At 38.1% G+C, this 20,159-nt stretch overlaps 1 protein-coding gene across 1 annotated transcript in view; it reads right to left on the bottom strand.

The window, feature by feature from the left end:
• Positions 1 to 9,259: 9,259 nt before the first annotated feature.
• LOC107042457 (cryptochrome-1) overlaps positions 9,260 to 20,159 on the bottom strand; it is a gene marked incomplete at its 5' end in the record, with an annotated part of 374,360 nt that continues 363,460 nt past the window's right edge. Inside the window, 2 exon segments of the mRNA XM_015263504.1 lie at positions 9,260 to 9,345; positions 9,390 to 9,530. Of these exon segments, the coding sequence (XP_015118990.1) occupies positions 9,334 to 9,345; positions 9,390 to 9,530 (153 nt within the window).

The following is a 20,159-nucleotide window of genomic DNA, read 5'->3' as shown; positions in this document are numbered from 1 at the left end:
GAGAGAGAGAGAGAGAGAGAGAGAGAGAGAGAGAGAGAGAGAACAATATCGTTGCGCTCTTTTGTCTCGTAGAATGCTGGGGCGGGCACACACACATATGCTGCATATCACATGGATGTGCGCCCGCTTAAAAATCACTCCCCATTGGCCCACCCTTAACTGCCAATAACTTTTTAGGGGTGAGTCTGATCATAAAATGCAAGAGGACATTTCTGCTCAGAATCACCCCCTGATCCTAAGGTGTTCAGATGTACATGTACTTCTGAAACACCCTGTATATATATATATAATCACATAGGTATAATTCAACTTTTTGTCTTAACAATTAATCTCTCGTTTATTTCTAATTAATTAAATGGAATGAATTTTGGCTCTTGATTCAACCCAACTTAAACCTGATCCTGATAAAGGGAAAACTCGAAATTCATATATTTATTATAATTCGGGTTGAGTCAAGAATCAATAACCAAAGGAAAACATTACATGAATTGATGAGGGGAAAACCCGAGTCCTAATGCTCGAATAAAATTAAATAAATTGACGAATTGATTAAATGTATGTAATCCGAAATAGGAATATTATTTGTTAAAATTGATGCTAATCATTCTTTTGAATTACGATGATTCAAAACTATAGGTTAATAAAATTGAATAAATTGACGAATTGATTAAATGTATGTAATCCGAAATAGGAATATTATTTGTTAAAATTGATGCTAATCATTCTTTTGAATTACGATGATTCAAAACTATAGGTTAATAAAATTGAATAAATTGACGAATTGATTAAATGTATGTAATCCGAAATAGGAATATTATTTGTTAAAATTGATGCTAATCATTCTTTTGAATTACGATGATTCAAAACTATAGGTTAATAAAATTGAATAAATTGACGAATTGATTAAATGGATGTAATCCGAAACAGGAATATTATTTGTTAAAATTGATGCTAATCATTCTTTTGAATTACGATGATTCAAAACTATAGGTTAATAAAATTGAATAAATTGACGAATTGATTAAATGGATGTAATCCGAAACAGGAATATTATTTGTTAAAATTGATGCTAATCATTCTTTTGAATTACGATGATTCAAAACTATAGGTTAATAAAATTGAATAAATTGACGAATTGATTAAATGGATGTAATCCGAAACAGGAATATTATTTGTTAAAATTGATGCTAATCATTCTTTTGAATTACGATGATTCAAAACTATAGGTTTGAATCATCATAACGAAGAGATTTTTATATTAAAATGATTGTCAAAATATTCCCAACGGGATGAGACAAAATTTGTAAACTTTAAAGAACAATTTTTAAACATTTTTACAATTATCAGCAAGATGGATCATTTCCTGTTGCTGAGAGAAACTCAAGCGAACCCCTCATAAATTTTTAGAAAGTTGGAAACTCAATTTTCGGTTTTATGACAGTCTGGAATGTGAAGCAAAACAGACCCCATGCTAAGAAATGAAAATTTTAAATTTTCCCAAATGTACTAATTCCCCTGACACGTCACCGAAGTATCGGAGGACAATAGAGATACGCTGGGGTGTGCACTTGGTTCGCATTTGGCCCGACAAGAGCATGACCCATGTCCATCACTTTACGACCGGATTTTCGAAGAAAATGTAGATTTGAAAATATTTCGTACAAATTTACGATTTGCAGCTGGTCCTTGGCCTTCAAAAATAAAGAGAAATTCGACACGAGAGAGAATTCTAAATTTCAACGGTTTTTCCGTTAAAATATTATTTCGTTTGAAATTAAAGAAAATTAATATTTAATTGGATTTTCGACGAATGTCACAATACTATTTATATCGTAAGAAAATTTCAACAGAGTATCATTGAAAAAAATGTATTTATTCTTAATTGATTGAATTTGAAACATCACATTTGGAGAAACCATGAAAAACTAATTTTCGGAAAAACTGATGAAAAATTTGAAATTTCTGAAAATTATTATAAAAAAATTAAATCAACGGAGGCAGTAATCGTAACCATCGTTCAACTTCCACTTGAGGGCATCAGTATAAACATTTCAAGCCATGATAAAATTCATTCGAGGCCAGGAATTTAAAGATATCTGCGGAATTCTGATTCTCACAAAAAAAAATGTTTGCAAATTGTCACAAAAATCACAGCAACGATAACTGCTATCGTCTTTATCTTCGAACTCGTTCGAAAGGGCATCTCAACAAATTTTGTAAGCCGTTATTTAATGAATTGGAAACATTTTTTTTAGTTATCGTAANGAAGAAAAAGTTTGTTACATGCGTACATACACACGTACACACTTACGGACGCGATATAAAAATTGCATTTTCAGACTTTTTGTATCATAATGAGTTGATCCACTTTAAAAAATCCAGTGTAACGATTTCTGAAGCCTCTATTCCGCCTATCATGTAATGTAATATTATGTCTATGTATATTTTTTCATGTACTGTAATTTATTTAATAATTGACAAAATGAAATACAGTTCTGTACTATATAAGACTGGAGTGAAATTCCAGGGTGGAAGGGAGGAAGTTATTGTAATGACCCCGAAAACCGAATGTGGAATGTCGATGATTTCTGCACTTTTCTCGTCCTCCGGAATCATCCTGATACATTTTTGGAGACATGTCTGTGCCTGTGTATGTATGTGTGTGTGTGTATACGTGTGACCAAAATTTTGCCCAATGATATCTCCCGAACGAATGAAGCGATTGATTTTTTGAAGTGAAACTTCTTTAGGGAGGGTACGAAAAATTTCAGCGCGACACGAAAAGTGAAAGGTTTTGAGGGGAACGGGTTAGTCAGTAAGTGGGGGGCTAGTCAAGCGTAGGGGAGCCGCGCGTGAGTGAAGAAAATCCGAGGCGACACGAAACATGTAAGGATCGGTAGTGGGGGTAAGCCTAGAGTGGGGCCGTACGCCTTGCTATGCCTGAGACCAGGGATGGGCATTTCGGTCTAGAGACAGTTTTTTACATTACGACGTGAAAAACTGGCAATTTATCTATAGAATGTAATAAATGTAAAAAATGTAAAAAACTCAAATAACTTGAAATTTTGACATTTGATATTGAAATTGAAATTTGAAATTGGTATTTTACATTTAAATTTTGAGTTTAAACGTGAAATTGAAATTCTAAATCAGGAACGCAAAATTGATATTTGAAATCTGCAATTGAAAATTGGGAAATTCTGAATTCTGCATTTTAAAATGATGAACTCTGAATTTTGAAATTTAGCACTTCTGAAATTTTGAAATTTTGAAATTATGCGATTCTGAAAGTTGAGATTGTGAAATTTGAAGTTCTGAAATTGTAAAATTTCGAAATCCTGAAATTTTGAATCTTGAACTTTGTAATTCTAAGATTGGAAATTCGAAAATTTCAAATTCGAAAATGAAAAATTTGCAATTTTTAAATACTCAAACTCGAATTTGGATTTTGAAATTGGAATGCAAAATTGAAAATTGAAAATTGAAAGGGTAATTTAAAATTGAAATTTGAAATTCCAAAATTGAAATTTTGGAATTTCAAAATCCTCAAATTTGAATTTGGCTGTTGAATGGAAATTGATAATTGAAAATTTGGATTGGAATTTTAAATTGGAACTTTTAATTTAAAATTTAAATTTGAAATTCAAATTTTCAATTGGAATTCTTAATCTGAAATTTGAAGTAGAAAATCAAAATTGAGATTCAAAATTGCACATGAAAATCTGAAATTGAAATTTTTTATTTGCTTCAATTCCAAAATTAAAAATTTGGATTTTGAAAATCCTGAAATTTGAATTTCCATTCTGAAATTGGAATTCTGAATTGGAAATTGAAATTTGAGATTGAAATTTTGAATGAAAATTAAAAATTGAAAACTTCAATTGAAATTTCGAATTAAAACTTTTAATATAAAATTGAAATTTGGAATTCAAATTTAAAATTGAAATTAAAAATTGCAATTAAAAATCTGAACTTGAAAATTGAAAGTTTTTATCTGCTGAATGGTAAAAAATGAAAAAAGTCATTCAAATTTTCTTGTTATTAATTTCCTAGTATCCCATCGAATTTCTATATATAATCATAATAATAATGCTTTCTCAAGCATGAGAAGCGAAAAAAAAATTTTCAGGAAAAACAAATTGGACAAAAAAATTTGAGAATACTAAAAAGAAGTTTCACTTCTGTCGCGCGTGGACTCCACGCACTCTGTTTAAACGATGCGTGTTCATGTAACTTAGAACTGATTAGTTTATGAAACCAATTGACTCAGCGGTTTTTTATACATCCGCATAAAACTTGTAAAAAAATGCCAAAAAGCGTTAATTTCATAGAAATTCGACCATTTTGCCTAAGGTAACGATGTGATTTGAATTAATTTTGCGTAATCGATGCGTCTCCACATAACTTGATTCTCATTGGATTTTGAGCGAAATCGCCTCAGTGGTTGTTGAGTTTTTTAAATAAAACTTTTGAATTTTGAAATTAAAAAAAAAGGAAAGTTGCAAAATTTTGAATAGGGTAAACTTTGAAGTTGCCAATTTCTAAGTGGATCAGTTTCGGAGTTGAGAGCATTTTGAAGTGGGTCAAGTAAAGTGGGATTAACTCAAACTTGATTGAAGTTTGAGTTAACTTAAATTGCAAATGCGTTCTTTGCGAAATCTCCCTAAGGGTAGTGCCACAATGGATGCAATGCTAAACGCATGAAACGCATGAAATAATTATCCAACTGTTTTCCGAATATTTCTGACATTGACTAGCGTTGCGTATAGCGTGTGCTGCATGCACTGTGGCATGACCCCAGCATTCATTAAATCTACGAAGAAACTTTTCTGCTATGGGTATTTCCCCGGAGAAAAGTGAGAAAAAGGTTGAATAAATACATAATAAAAAAAAATAATGAAAGAAGAAATAAACGGTCGGGAAGTTATTGGTTCGACCCGTAATGGATCACACCCTATTCCACCAAACCCTACCGGTCATACCCCAAAGAGGGTGAGCGCGAAGCGCGTAACTGGTCCTGATTTTTTCATTTTCATTTTTATCTCCACTACTTTTATCAATATGATTCCCTGAATTTGCACTCTTTATTGGAAATAATTGTGTTTTTTCAATTCGACCTGACACTAGTATTCTCAAATAATCTCAAATAATCTTCAATTATCAATCTTGTTTTATTTTCATTATCAACTCTCAACAAACTATTCAATTTTCAAGGATTTTAATGATGATATGATTATCACAAAAATATAGAAATCGTAAATTGTGAATCCACTTTACTGAATCACAATTGATATATAATCATTAATTCAACAGTTACATCTAAAAGGCAATCTAAAAGAATGGAAATTTTTTACTCACAGCCGTATTGTTCTCCAAAAATTATATATAATACCAGAGCGACCTTTCCTTGGCACTCTCTTATTTCTCGAAAAAGTATGTAACGAGATTTTCTCGTTACGGGTTGAAATCCCCTTGAAAAGATACGTGAACTCTAAAATTGAGACATGAAGCGACATCTAGAGGCGGCTGAAAAAGCCGGGACTAGATGAACAGAGTCACAAACTGATGAAAGACCTAAGGCATAGCGGTTATGGGTGAAACCGCGACCCCTGAAGGTCTGAATTCGCCCAGCATGTACTAGGGGAAAAGGGGCCGACGTACAGGCTGTCCAACGGGGCGATTCTATAGGCTATAGGCTATGGATAGGCTAGGGATAGGGTAACGGCCTATCGTCGCTGAGATATCCAGACTAGGGGGAGAAGGCCGTAGTAAGATTCCGATTTAGTCGAACGCGAGCAATTTAAAGTGACTGGAATAGTCCTGTTGTGATGGTTAAGAAAGCTAGCGGAAAATATCGGTTTTGTATCGATTCCCGTCGGGTAAACGAAGTAACGAACAAAGATGCTTACCCGGTTGCAAATATGACCGGCATCCTTGATGAGTTGCGACAAGCCAATTATATCACGACACTCGACTTGAGTGCCGCGTATTGGCAAATACCGGTGGCAGAGGACTCGAAAGAGATCACTGCATTCACGGTGCCGGGAAGAGGGTTTTTTCAGTTCGAACGCATGCCCTACGGACTGACAAATGCACCCGCTACCTTCCATAGGGCCCTGGACGAATTAATTGGTCCAGAGATGTATCCCCACGTGTTCGTGTACTTGGATGATATCATTATCGTTTCAAGGATATTTGGGGAACACCTCACGTGGTTGGGAAAGGCCCTCGATAAGTTGAGAGATCACGGTCTCACAATAAATTGAGAGAAGAGTGTTTTTCGTCGTTCCGAGGTGAAATACCTCGGGTTCGTCGTGAACAGTCAAGGACTATAAGTCGACCCAGAGAAAACATTGGCAGTCGTGGATTTTCCCGTGCCAAAGAATCTGAAACAGATTCGTCGTTTTCTGGGAATGGCATCCTGGTATAGACGATTTATACCAGAGTTTGCATCCATAGCTCAACCGGTGACACTTCTGACCAAGGAGAATCAGCCGTGGTTATGGCATGACGAACAGCAAGAAGCCTTCGAAGCGCTGAAAAAGCACTTAACGTCGCCTCCAACTCCTGCTTGTCCCGATTTTTCACTGCCGTTAACCCTGCAAACGGATGCGAGCAGTGTGGGACTTGGTGCTGTACTCACGCAAGTACAAGATGGACAAGAGCGAGTTATAGCTTACGCTAGTCGCTCATTAACAGGCCTTGGAATAAAAAACACATTGACTGAGCAGGAATGTTTAGCAGCTGTGTGGGCAATTATGAAGTTCCGCTGTTACTTCGAAGGGTTACCCCTTCACAGTAATCACGGACCATAGCGCCTTAAGGTGGCTTCATGATATGAAAGACCCGGCTGGAAGGCTAGGGAGATGGAACCTCCGGTTGTTAGAGCATGATTACAAAATCATACACCGGAAGGGGGCGCTTCACCATGTCCCTGACGCCTTGTCACGCGCACCGGAAGGAGTAACGGAGTCACTCTCGATGCCGGTAGATACGGAAGATAAATGGTATCTCCGGTGCTGTCGAGACGTAGAGAGAATTCCGGAAAAATATCCTACATGGAAAATTTCCGAAGGACTGTTGTACCACCTGAGGCCGAAAACAATTGCCTCAGTGGACAACCAAGACTTGGACGAGTGTAAATTAGTTCTCCCTCGTGAAATGAGACGTGCCGCTATACGCGAATGCCACGATTTACTGCAGGCAGGACACCAAGGTGTTGACAAGACCTGCCAACGCTTGGCCAATCAATATTATTGGCCAGCGGTGTTTGAGGACGTGATGACATACGTAAGTGCGTGTTACGAATGTCAGCGCTGCAAAGTGCAACAACAAGCCCCGATAGGCCAGATGGGACCTCGCGCAATCGAGAAACCCTGGTCAACAATATCGGCCGATATTATGGGTCCCTTTATGCGTAGTAAAGCAGGACACCAATATATCCTAGTTATCCAAGACTTCTTTACGAAGTGGATGGAAGTGCGACCGTTGCGCAAAGCAACCGGTGTGACGATACGGAAAGCATTAGGGGAAACCATGATTTATCGATAGGGAGCTCCACGAGAATTGCTGACCGATAATGGAACCGAATTCGTGAATAAGGACTTGAAGGATTTGGCTGCTTCAACTAATATAAAGCACCGAACAACGCCGCCATATCACCCGCAAGCGAACCCCACTGAAAGAGTGAACCGTTCGCTAAAAGCTATGATGCGAGCGTATGTAGAACAGGATCACCGTAATTGGGACTGTCATCTGGCTGCATTTCGATTTGCATACAATACAGTCCAACACAGTTCCCTGAAAGCAACCCCGGCTTTCGTAAATCTCGGGCGAGAGGCCGAGCCAACAAACTCGCTGCGACGAAAGCTGGAAGGAGATGTCGAAGTTGAAGAAACTCCGACCGAGGCCTGGGTCGAGCGCATGAAGCGTCATGACACCCTGAGATTGGCCTTTGGGCATGCACGGACGGAAGCTAATGATCGACAAACACAAAGTTATAACTTGCGCCAAAAGAAAGGTGAATTCGAGGTCGGCGAACTAGTCCTAGTTTGCGGCCACGAGCTGTCGAGTGCTGTCAAGGATCGTTCAGCGTCCTTGAACAAACCGTTCAATGGACCTTTCGTGGTGACCAAGAAGCACTCCAGAAACTTTTACCAGGTTTCTGATATGACGGGTCGTAATACCAAAGACACCGCTATAGTGGACATGAAGCCCTATAGGGAAGCTTGGGAAGACCCCCCGACTGAAGAGTCAGAAGGTGAAGAGTAGGTACTCCTGGAGGATTTTTGGCTTGAAACGTCTAGGTTTCGGGTCGAAACCTCTCTTAAGGAGGGAGGTATGTAACGAGATTTTCTCGTTACGGGTTGAAATCCCCTTAAAAAATACGTGAACTCTAAAATTGAGACATGAAGCGATATCTAGAGGCGGCTGCAGGAGCCGGGGCTAGATGAAAAGAATCTAAGGCATAGCAGTTATGGGTGAAACCGCGACCCCTGGAGGTCTGGAGGGCGTTACTAGACTATAGCCATATTAGAATTCGCCCAGCATGTACTAGGGGAAAAGGGGCCGACGTATAGGCTGTCCAACTGGGCGATTCTATAGGCTATGTCGGAGTAGACTAGGGATCAACGGCCATGTGAGAGGACTGGTGCCCCCGGGATGCCGTCAGCAACAACTTTTTTTAGGTGTAACATAACTTTAAAAATCTAAACGATCTGCAATAACTTGATGAAAATTGAATTAAATGAGACATCATTTTCAAAGATATAAAATGCCATTCAAAATGATATATAAACATTCCTATCTAGTCGACTTTGAAGTATCGAAAAATTCAATCAAAGTGAATTTTTCAAGTGAAATAGAAAAATTGAATTTTCTCCTAAAACTCTCCTAAGTCAATAAAAAATAGTCAGAATTGGACAAATCAGATGTCAATTTGAAGCTTATTTGATGAGGTTTCGAATGAGATTACTAAATATATGGTTTATGGAATAGGGAGATGGATTTGAGCATAGAAACCAAAGAGAGAAGCCTGGTAACGCTCACGGATCTTTTGGATAATAATAGTATAGGGGAAAAAACTCACATATTTTTTCCCGTCACGATATATTACCGTGGAAACCAAAATTTAATTGTTGACGACATGGTCATCACAACTGTTCTATGATTATTCAATTTGAGATCATCGTAAATAGAGTATATAAAGAAAGAACAATCTTCTTCAGAGCAATACTTTTGTGCTAATTTCAAATTTATTTTTTGGCATCCAATTTAGCTGTATAGGAGTGCGGTACACTCTCTCCGCAGTCATCACGTACTTCTCTGTAGACACTACCGTATCTTCTGTTTCAATGTCAGTAAAACTACTATATTCAGCGATACCTTACCTTCATTCCTTCTTCCCAGGAAATCCAAAGGTCGCCCCGAGTCAAGAAACAAGCGACTGCATGACGAGCTAAATGATGTATCCAGCCTTCTTCCCTCAATTGTGTCATAATCGCATCGATCCATGGAAATCCGGTTTGTCCCTTTTTCATAAAAATTGCATTCAATTAATATACAACTGATAAAATGAAGGTCTGTGTTATGCCCCAGAATAGGGTCAATAAATTGAGTAATAATTTATTTACAAAAGTGAAGAAGGTGAACAATAAATTGAGTGCAACTTGCTTCACTCATTATTTTACTAATTCAGCGTTCATGTGCAACATTGCTGACTAGTGTCATAACATGACCCGCTTAATTGCTATATAAACTGAACTTACGAGGATACGGGAGTTCAGTCGCCAACATAAATCAAGCATAACACTTATTTTGTATCATCTTTGGAAATTCCTCATATCGAGATACGCGGTAGCGTATCGGCCAAGAAAAGTTTTGACCTACTGCGCAAAACATCAGGCCGAGAGCACCATATATCTATACACGACAGAACTTCCCCCTCCACTACCTCTAAATGATTTACATTCGGTATAATGAAAACGGGACGACAAATCGAGAAAGTGTCGTTAGTTACATTATATAAATCGCCTATGAGCTTTGGAACGGTGTAACTATGGCATTTTTTGGATTAACAGTAAAAAAGATAGGCGCATAGCAACGAGTTGATATTCACATTCTCGTGATTCATAGTATAAAGTGTGAGAATCAAGCTGTAACGTTGACAGCGCCGGTCCAACTGAGCTTCATATCCAACGTTAAAGTGTTGCCACCAGTACATTTGAATGTGGGTTGTGATTTTGTTATGGAGAACCACGCAAAATGTTTTTCTTGACGTTGAATCACTTTTTAGAATGAAACGGAAAATCGACTCGGTGTTCTATTTTGTTTTCTCTCGTCGAAAATTTGAATTTCATCCCGCCATATCTGTATTCATATGCGGACCTCGGACATAAAGGTAGTTTATGTACTGTTTGTGAGGTTATCGGTTTATGGTTTGTGACGAGGCACATTTCTTTATTTTTTATTATTTTTATACACATTTTTCCTCAACACACACAGCCCCCTAAAAACGTAAATCCCGCCACCGTCGGTTACCCTTTCCCTAGCTATTCCCCTCGCTACCCCTCTGCCCTCGCCCCTGGATTCTACGACGAACAGCCATCGAAGGAAGTCAGTAGTTCCGAATCACCTGGAGTGACAGAAGGAGCCGTCGCGCCCGAGAAACGCCCATGGATAAGCCTCGACAGTCCACCGCCGTCGAATTTCACGACCGATACGTCTCTGAATTGTGATCGCGGGCATAATCTCAACACCTTGATTGGCCCCGATGGCCCTCGAAGTTGACGCGAAGGACCTCGAGATCCTGCGAATTCCCCCGAATTACGAAGGAGAAGAAGGAAGAGAAGAGAAAAGAATCACTCGTGCTACAGCTGCCCCGTGGATTGCCACGTGCCCACCTGAGTTAATTCCTTGTAAATTGTAAAGTGGCCCCGGAAGTTATTTTGGTGGAAAAAAGAGGATGACTGGATAGATTGGAGTCCATCCCAAATCTCGCTTTGGAGCCCCTGGAGTCTGTAGGAGGAACGAAGGCCCTGAGGACTATTTTTGAGGACTTTTCTAAAGGAGGACGTTACTGTGAAGCCCTTTTTGGTCGACGTGAGTACGAGTTATCTCCTTCNACCCCCAACGGTGAGCCTACACATTCCCTTTCTTCCCCCCAGCAGAGTCATTAATTCATACATCTTTTCTTATTTAATCCCCTCGACACGACTAGCTTCTTCCCTTTTGTTTCACTTAAAATCATCCCTCTTTTTACGTGTACAAAAGTTGCCTGGCCTCCCCACTCTCCTAAATCTCGAATAAAGGCCTTTTTGACGTCTTCTGACGATCTATTTATTGTAAAGTTCAGAGAATGTCATTCGTTATTTAAACTAAACCTTTCATTTGCCCTCTTTCTTTAATTACCCTCTCCTTATTTCAGGAATTAGTTTATTGTAATTAAGGAAAACGTCACAGTTTGGAATGTGACAAAAGTGAGATGTGAAGTATTGTGTGATCAAGTATTAAATATCCGTGAATAGTTAAATTCGAAAAGAAAATATTTATTTTTCTCCCAGTGTAACAGAAAATCTTTTCATTCCGTGGAAAAAAATTCACTAAATTAAGTGACAGTGAAATGAGAATAATTTTGTGATTGGTTATAAATATTGAAACAAGAACTCAGAAGAGTCCATTCCACCCAATGTTTCCCTAATATTTTTAAAAACAAAAGAAAAACAAAAACAGATGTTTTCAAAAAGAATTCTTTGTGAACATTTTGTTTGACTATTTCTATAAGGAAATCAATTCATCTCTCCACGAAATATAATCCATATAGGAATCATCAGAGCAAAAATTGAATGAGGAACCAAATCAAGTCAGAAAATTATTAATAGACGATTAAAATTGGAAATTTGGTGGAGAGAATAAATCTGGAGTAAAACTGTTTATTTTTAAAAATGTTCTATCTTATGAAAAATGAATGAATTAAATTGAATTGAAAAGAAGAAATTTCACCGGATGTAAAAACAGTCCGTGCTTATTTTGAAAAAAATAATGAAATCTGCCTAAAAACACAAAAAAAAATGTTTTTGTAATAAAACTGGGCCAAGAAAAAGTTTTGTTTGATTCCTACTGGGAAGTCGAAGTTTTTGAAAAATACATAGAAATAAAAAACGAAGCCAAGTTAGGAATTTTGAATTAATGGTGATAATGCACAATCAGCTTTCTATAAGAAAAATAGTTCTCAATGGAATAAGTATTCTAAAAAAATTCTTCATGAAATAAAAAATCAGTAGGAGCAGGACCAACGTTCTTGGCGCGGAGTTTTTCAATTCACTGTCTGTATCAATCTACTCCTCCATCCTTTGATCGGCGCCAAGGACATTGGTCCTATTCCTACTGATTTTTTATTTTATGGAGAATTTTTTTAGAATACTTATTCCATCGAGCACTATTTTTCTTATAGAAACCTGATTGTGCACTATCACCATTTATTCAAAATTCCGAACTTGGCTTCCTTTTTTATTTCGATGTATCTTTCAAAAACTTCGACTGCCCAGTAGGAATCAAACAAAAGTTTTTCTTGGTCCATAGAAACACTCATAAGAACGTTGCCAAAAACCGTCTGGAGTTGAACGACAGGAAATGAGAGGAAGAATTTTCTTACTGCAAGGAACACTTAACGGATGAATTTTCACTTGATGTGTTTACAAAATACGCCAGTGGAATTCGTCATAAGAAATTTAACGGGGCGTTCAACCTGCTGAATCAGCAGAATGAATCGCTACAAGAGAACCGAGCAGATAACGTACGCATTCCGGCCGTCTCCCGAAAAACGCGTAATATTATTATTCACAAAACATGCGAAAATCATTTTTAGAAGACGAACCCAATTTTCTCCCAAAAATTACGAATTGTGCAGAATTTTGTTGGAAGAGTCAATAATTGAAAATATTATCAGAAGATTATCAGAAGTTCGATTGGATTTTAAGAAATGTGATTTTCTCAGAGAAGTGCCATTTCAGAATTTAATTTCTAATTTAAAGATTCAAATTTTCACCTTATTAGGAAATTTTGAGAATAGCATAACTTTCTTGAAAATGTATTTTAGACCTTGGGAAAAAATCAAGGAATGATTAATTTCGAAGAAAATAATGGAGAATTCAATAAGAAGTATACTGTTAATAATGAATTTAATAATTTTGTAAAATCTGAAAATATGATAAGGAAAATTGTGTCAGGTAAGAAAATTTCCAATGATAGAAACTTTCTTCCCTAGCGGGGAGGAATGTTATGCCCCAGATAAGGTTAAATGAATTAAGTAATAATTTATTTACAAAAGTGAAGAAAGTGAACAATGAATTGAGTTCAACTTGTTTCACTCATTATTTTACTAATTCAGCAATCATGTGCAAAACTGCTGACCAGTCCCATAACATGAACCGCTTAATTATTATATAAACTGAACTCACGAGGACTCACGAATCCTCGTGAGTTCAGTCGTCAACGTAAAACAAGCATAATACTTATTTTGTATCATCTTTGTAAATTCCGCATATTTATCCCTTCAGGATAATTATGAGTTAGTTTGAATAAATAAATACCTCTATTTCTACCGAGTAATATACCAGATTCCAGTATCTATCTACTGTAGGGCGATTTATCTCCAATTAGCAGAACCCAGGGATTCATCCCTAACATCTGTGTAGGCAATTCTTCAAAATTGATCATGCTTATTATTTTAAACGCATGTAATGTAAACAAATATAGCATAACGACTACTTTTGTCGGATGAATAATCATGCTATCCATAATCCAATTAGCAAAAAGCGTATGTGATATATGCACACGTAACTGTCTTGCCTCGACCACTTTCTTATAACAACCAAATGAACAAGGACGAGCAACCCCCCAGCCTGTACTCCTGAGGGGTAATACATATTTAGTTGCCTGATCGTCCATACCAATGAGGCATGCGAAAAAATAAACTGACATGTCAGCGTTAGTCATAGGACAAATCAGTGACTGCAGTATGACAGAGAAAAACGTCTACATTTGAAACGTCTCCATTTTTGTTTTGAATGACAGGTTTGTAATCGATCAATTTGATGGCTTTCAAATGTGGTTTGAAAGTGATATAGACTTCTCTAAAAGGTCAAGATATAATGGTCTTAGTGGCGATGCCGCAAAAGAGCATTGAAGTCGAGACAAGACGAGAGAACGACTCTCTTGTCGTGAACAGTCGTAAGACAAGACGATAGATTGAAAGCAAGAGGTGAGAGAACTAGTCCAGAGATACTCGAACTCGTCTCAATTTCAAGCCGACATGTAGTGTGATGAGTCCCGAAAATCATTTAGATTTATTTTCATGAATATGATACCTTTGTCCCATATACAGGATTATCGTTTGAGCTCCGCCACCCGTTGATATGACTCGCCATTAATAAGCCTCACCCACATAAAAACCTCACCCCATTAATAAAATATGAATCTCGTACACATGAACCCTCTTTATATATATCCCACCAATATACAGGGTGTCCCTAAACTGAAGGTCACCATTGTAAGGGTATGTTCGGGGGGTAATTCCTAGGCAAAAAATGCTTTGATACTTTTCAATCAGACGTACCCCTGCCGAGATAGGAGTGGTTGAAAATGGGCCAACGAGAGCCGTTAGCGGAAGGTACGTCCGTGTGGGCTATACGGATGTAGTGGTACCCCTCTCCTCTACGCGCCACTCAATTCCCCCACCAAAAGACAAACGAAAGAGAGAGAAAGGTCGTCTTTTCTCTCTTCACTTTGGAAATTGGGAGAGAGAGACCAGAAATTATAATTTTTTTCGTATTGGAATTTTTGGACAGAATAAATGCAATAATCACCACTGCGGTTTGATATGTACGCGGGGAAAAAATTTGTGACGATGCAATTTTTTCAAAATAAAAATGACACGATATACGCCCACTCTTTCATGCCAAGAATGGCGGAAAGAGGGCGGTACAACTATGCAGGCAGTTCGAATTTTCAAACAAATTTAAGAAAATTGAAGACGTTCGAAAGTCACACTGAAGGGTTTGAATTAGCGATAAAACAATTCTTTTAAACAAAGAGAAATTAATATCTCCTATTTTCTGGGTGCTAAAGACACGGGGGAAGGGAGTGATACGCATGCAACTAGAATTTTCGAACAAATTATAAAAAATCAGAAGATTCGAAAATCCTTCTAAGGAGTTCCAACTGGTGATAAAACAATTCTTTTAAACGAAGAATAATTGGTATCGCCTTGTCTTGGTGTCATGGATGCGGGGAAGGGGGGTATACGCACGCAGCTAAAATTTTTAAACTAATTTTAAAAAATTGCACAGGTCCGAAAATTATCCCAAGGAGTTTAAATTAGTGATAACACAATTTTTTAAAGCAATGAAAAATTGACAGACAAATTCAGTTTATTTTAATGTAAATTTTCATTTTTTCTTGCATACAACAGAACTGGTGTATGTTCATATTAATTTAATTCAATACGAATGATTTTTTGTGAATAAGAATGGTTTTCTGCGTTTCATCGCTACTTGGACCGGTTAGGGTGATTTTCGAATGTTCAGATTTTTTGTAAGTTTAGTTGAAAATCCTAGTGGTATACATACTCCACCCCCGCGGCTTTGAAATCAGAGAAAAGGCGATACTACTTATTCTTTTTTTACACGAATTATTTTATCATTAATTGCAACACCTCATGGTGATTTTTGAATCTCCTGATTTTTTTTTTCATTTTTTGAAAATTCTCCCCGTATGCGTACTGCTATCAACACACCCTCCCCCCTCCCCCACCGCCCCCTTTGCGTACTCGTCGCCAGAAAATGGTAGATCCGAATTATTCTTTGCTTAAAATTATTGTTTTAGCGCTAATTGGAACCCCTCAGAGTGTTTTTCAAATCTGCTGAATTTTTTAAAATTTGTTTGAAAATTCTAGCTGCATGCGTATCATTCCCCTCCCCCGTGTCCTTATTACACATAAAATAGGAGATATTAATTTTTATTTGTTTGAAAGAATTGTTTTGTCGCTAATTCGAACCCTTTAGTCTGACCATCGAGGGCCCTCAATTTTTAAAATTTGTTTGAAAATTCGAATTGCATGCATAGTTAGCCAACCCCTCTTCCCGCGTCCTTGGCACGAAAGAATGGGCGTAAATTATTTAATTTTCATTTTGACAAAATTGCATCGTCACTAATTTTTTCCCCTCAAGGTACTTTTGAAACCGCAAGGGTGAGTATTGCACTTATTCTATCCAAAAATTCAAATAAAAAAATAATAATGTCTGGTCCCTATCTCCCAATTTCCAAAGTGAAGAGAGAAAAGACGACCTTTCTCTCTCTTTCGTTTGTCTTTCGGTGGGGGAATTGAGTGGCGCGTAGAGGAGAGGGGTACCAATATATCCGTATCGCCTACATGGACGTACCTTCCGCTAACGGATGCCTCTCATTGGCCAATTTTCAACTACCCCTATCTCGGAAGGGGTGCATCTGATTGTAAAGTGCTACAGGACTTTTCGCCTAGAAATCCCCCTCCAAACATACCTTTACAATGGTGACCTTCACTTTAGGGACACCCTGTATAGCAGTAGTAGGTACCCCGAGATGGCGAGACAGTCCCTCCCCCTTTTTTCCCCCCTGGCGCCAGTGGGAGAGAGAGAGAGAAGATCCCTCTCTATCGCACAGTGTCGCCAGGCATGTTTGGGCCCGCTGAGGGGGGGGGGAGGGCCCACGTGCCTCGGTGGAAGAGGTGGTGGATGGTAGATGTTGGATGGCTTGATGGAGGATGTTGGGTGGGTGGAAGGTGGGTGGTGGTTGGGCGGTTGGTGCTAGGTGTCTGGTTGATGGATGGGTGGGTGCGGGGACCGAGGATGATGGGGTGGGTGTTAGGTGGATGGCTAGGAGGTGGGTGTCTGGGGCAACGGATGGGGCGGCGGATGGTTAGGAGGTGGGTGGTAGTTGTCTGGATGATGAGGTGGGTGGTAGTTGTCTGGATGATGAGGTGGGTGGCTAGGTGGTGGGTGTTGGGTGGGTGGCTGGCGTGGTTGGTGCTGGGTCTGGAGGGTAGACAGTGGGCGGGGCGATTGAAATGATTAGATAAAATTTTATGGTAATGAAAACATAATTTATTCAAGATGAAAAAAAATTATCTAGATACATGGATTTTACAATTCGGTTTCGTTATATTGCTCAGACGGTGGCGGTACGGGGAGAAGCCATTTTTTTATTTGACTGACTTCAGTAATTGGGGAAATACCTTCTTCAATTTCTAGTCCATGTAATATGCACGCTGTTTTTGTGGGATTTTTCCGAATGAATAAATCTCAATTACGGTGCTCCTCCATATTTTCGACTTCTCTACACAGCAATTTTTTCAAAAATAATCGAGCTTCTTCACCGAGAGTATAAACAACATGAGCACTTTTCACAATTGTTAATAATTGTTGATAAATTTTTTCTGCTAATGCATCTCCTTCAAACCATTCCATTCCATGTAGAAGATATGTCCGCCGGTCATTTTCTACCTGAACAGTTTCAGGTAAATCGGTGAAAACGTAAGGTGGTGCGAGGACCCAATGCCCCAAAATGTAACCAGCGACACTTGTAATTGCAATTCCTTTAGGTAGAAATTTCCAATCTCGACCCCGAAAACCAACAATAGCAATAGCGAGCTCCATGTTATCCACTGAATTGTTTGGGAATGAATGATGCGCACTCCTCATATCCGATGATTTTCAGCTTTTTCTTAGTATTAGGAGTAGGGGGAACGGGTCAAGGAGATTTCAAAGTAAGTATAAAAAATGTATTCATTTTTTCATTCGAGTTACATTTTTTCAATTGTAATAGGAATCTTTTGAATGTAATTTCGAAGTTTCGGAATTACGAGACTCTTTAATCCTTTCGATTACAAGAGGTGATATAATGTGAGCCTTTAATATAATAACTTCTCCAACAAACAAGCATGAAAAAGGATAAGTTACAAAAGGGCGATGTACAATTTTATTCAAAGTGTAACACAGATCAGAATAATTTTTCAACATATAATTTTCAATTTCTTCTTCATCGGATACACTAGTGTCGGACGATGTTTTCATGAGATCCGTCCATATGAAGTCGCCCACCACCTCGATGAGAGCGTTGAGATAATCTCGAAGACGCAGACCGAGCAGAACATCTAACCACTCGTTAACCCATGATACTTTTTTCCAAAGGTTTTTTATGGTCACGGCATGCATGAATAATTCGCAATTCTTCTGAGTTGATATTACACACCGTTGATTACGAGTCGTGCTGAAGCTCACAACCAGATCGCCACATTTGATAATACTGAAGTTTCGATGAAGTTCCGGGCCTTGGTAATCAAAATAATCGAGAGTATGCTCCAAGTTATCCCACAGTGTTTCCCATGTATCAAAGGCCACAGTAATTCTGCTACGAGAATTCACACCGTAAAGTTGCACGGATGGTACAAAGGATGAATTTTCTCTCAAATCGATGCCGACACTAAGTCTTTTTGTCATTGAGTTTTTCAATGCAAAATCACTGCAGAGCGTAACTGATTGCCTTGGCCATGAATTTCTTTCTTTATTATTAGCCATGGTTATTTCAAAGCAAATGAAGAAACTGAATCGCCCTCGCAGCTCCTCAACTCTTCTATACGTATGGAGCATAAGAGAGGGGGAAGCATGTGCGGTAGGGAGGAAAATTAAAAGACTACGCGGTTCGGCGGGCCGGTATAAATTGGTACATCTTCATGTTTTCCTGATGATGTCATTTCCATATCCTTATTATTTCCATAATCTTTTTTGGTGTATACACAGCTATATACCACCTTCCAGAATACTCACATAGTAGGCGTACGGAACAGGTAGGCAAGAAAGCCGGTAGCCAATATGATTTCACACAAGATTGTCCAAAACCACATCTTCTCTTGCCTTTGTTTTTCACGCTTTCGTTCTCCAATGTACTCCAGATTTTTTTGAATTTCATCAAGAGTCACATAATAAGATAAGACTCCGGGAATATTAGCATCCGTCACAACTCATGGAATATCTGATTGGTTATATGGTACATGAAGTGGTGCATAAGCGGAAATTTGTGAAAGTATGTCCGAGATATTCAAACGGATAGAAGGATTATATTGATATGCAGTTTGTTGCTCAATAACTTGATAATCCATAAAAGATGCGTAACATGTATGACCGTGGCAGCCGTGTTTCACATGTAAAATTCCCGAGCCCGAGAGAATCACTGTTTCCTTTGAAGTGTCCCCGCAAATTATTTGAACCTTTTCCTCTTCAGGTATAGAGTAGAGCGATGCCTTCATATTGTTCAACTGTTTCCAGTATGGATTGAATATTTTAGTAATCCTGATATCACAATCCTCAAACGAGTCATATTTTTCATTGGCTGTTAATGATATCTCGCAAATAGGGTGCATAGATGACTTGTAGAAGGGATAACTTGGAGAGCATATATGATAATTACGTGTCTCTGAACAGTGGGGCAAATCATTTTCATGAATAAGCGTATAAACGTCTTGCTTATGTGAGATAACTAAATAATCCGTACGAGGTTGAATGTATGCCGAGCCTTTTTTATTATCTCCAAATACCTGGAGTGTGGGTAATAGAATATTATTTTATATAAATAATAAACATTTGGGTCCAAAAGAGAAACATGTAATACGAGAAACAGTTTTCCGCCATGATAGCCAATGGAAGTCTTGGAAATTTTTTCGAACTCTCCAGTACGTACTTCTTCGATGGAGAGAGGGAATACACGCTCTTTATTATCATTATGTCTTAAAAATTCATTCATAGCATCCTCAAGAATCTGAGGTGTTATGAGTCCAGGGTGGATGAATCCTAGTTTTGCAACATATACAGAGTTAATTACTGTCTGTAAATTATCAACATAGGTGTCAATTTCCATTTCTTTATGACGGATTTACTGCTCCAAATGATTAATAAATGTGATTTGAGTAGATGTAATAGGCCGGTCCTGGCCGAAGGTCTGGACCGCCGGTTCTGACCCAGGAGTATTTGAGCAGGTATCCAAAGGCCGCCTGCAAGTGGGTGGTGGGTGGTGGATTAACTAATTAACGGGTAAGGCTTAATTAATTAATTAATTAATGATTTGATTGG

The sequence above is a fragment of the Diachasma alloeum genome, unplaced genomic scaffold, assembly GCF_001412515.2.
Source record: "Diachasma alloeum isolate Michigan unplaced genomic scaffold, Dall2.0 Dall_scaffold_00471, whole genome shotgun sequence".
Taxonomy (NCBI): Eukaryota; Metazoa; Arthropoda; class Insecta; order Hymenoptera; family Braconidae; genus Diachasma; species Diachasma alloeum.
This window is presented reverse-complemented; position numbering and strand designations above follow the sequence as displayed.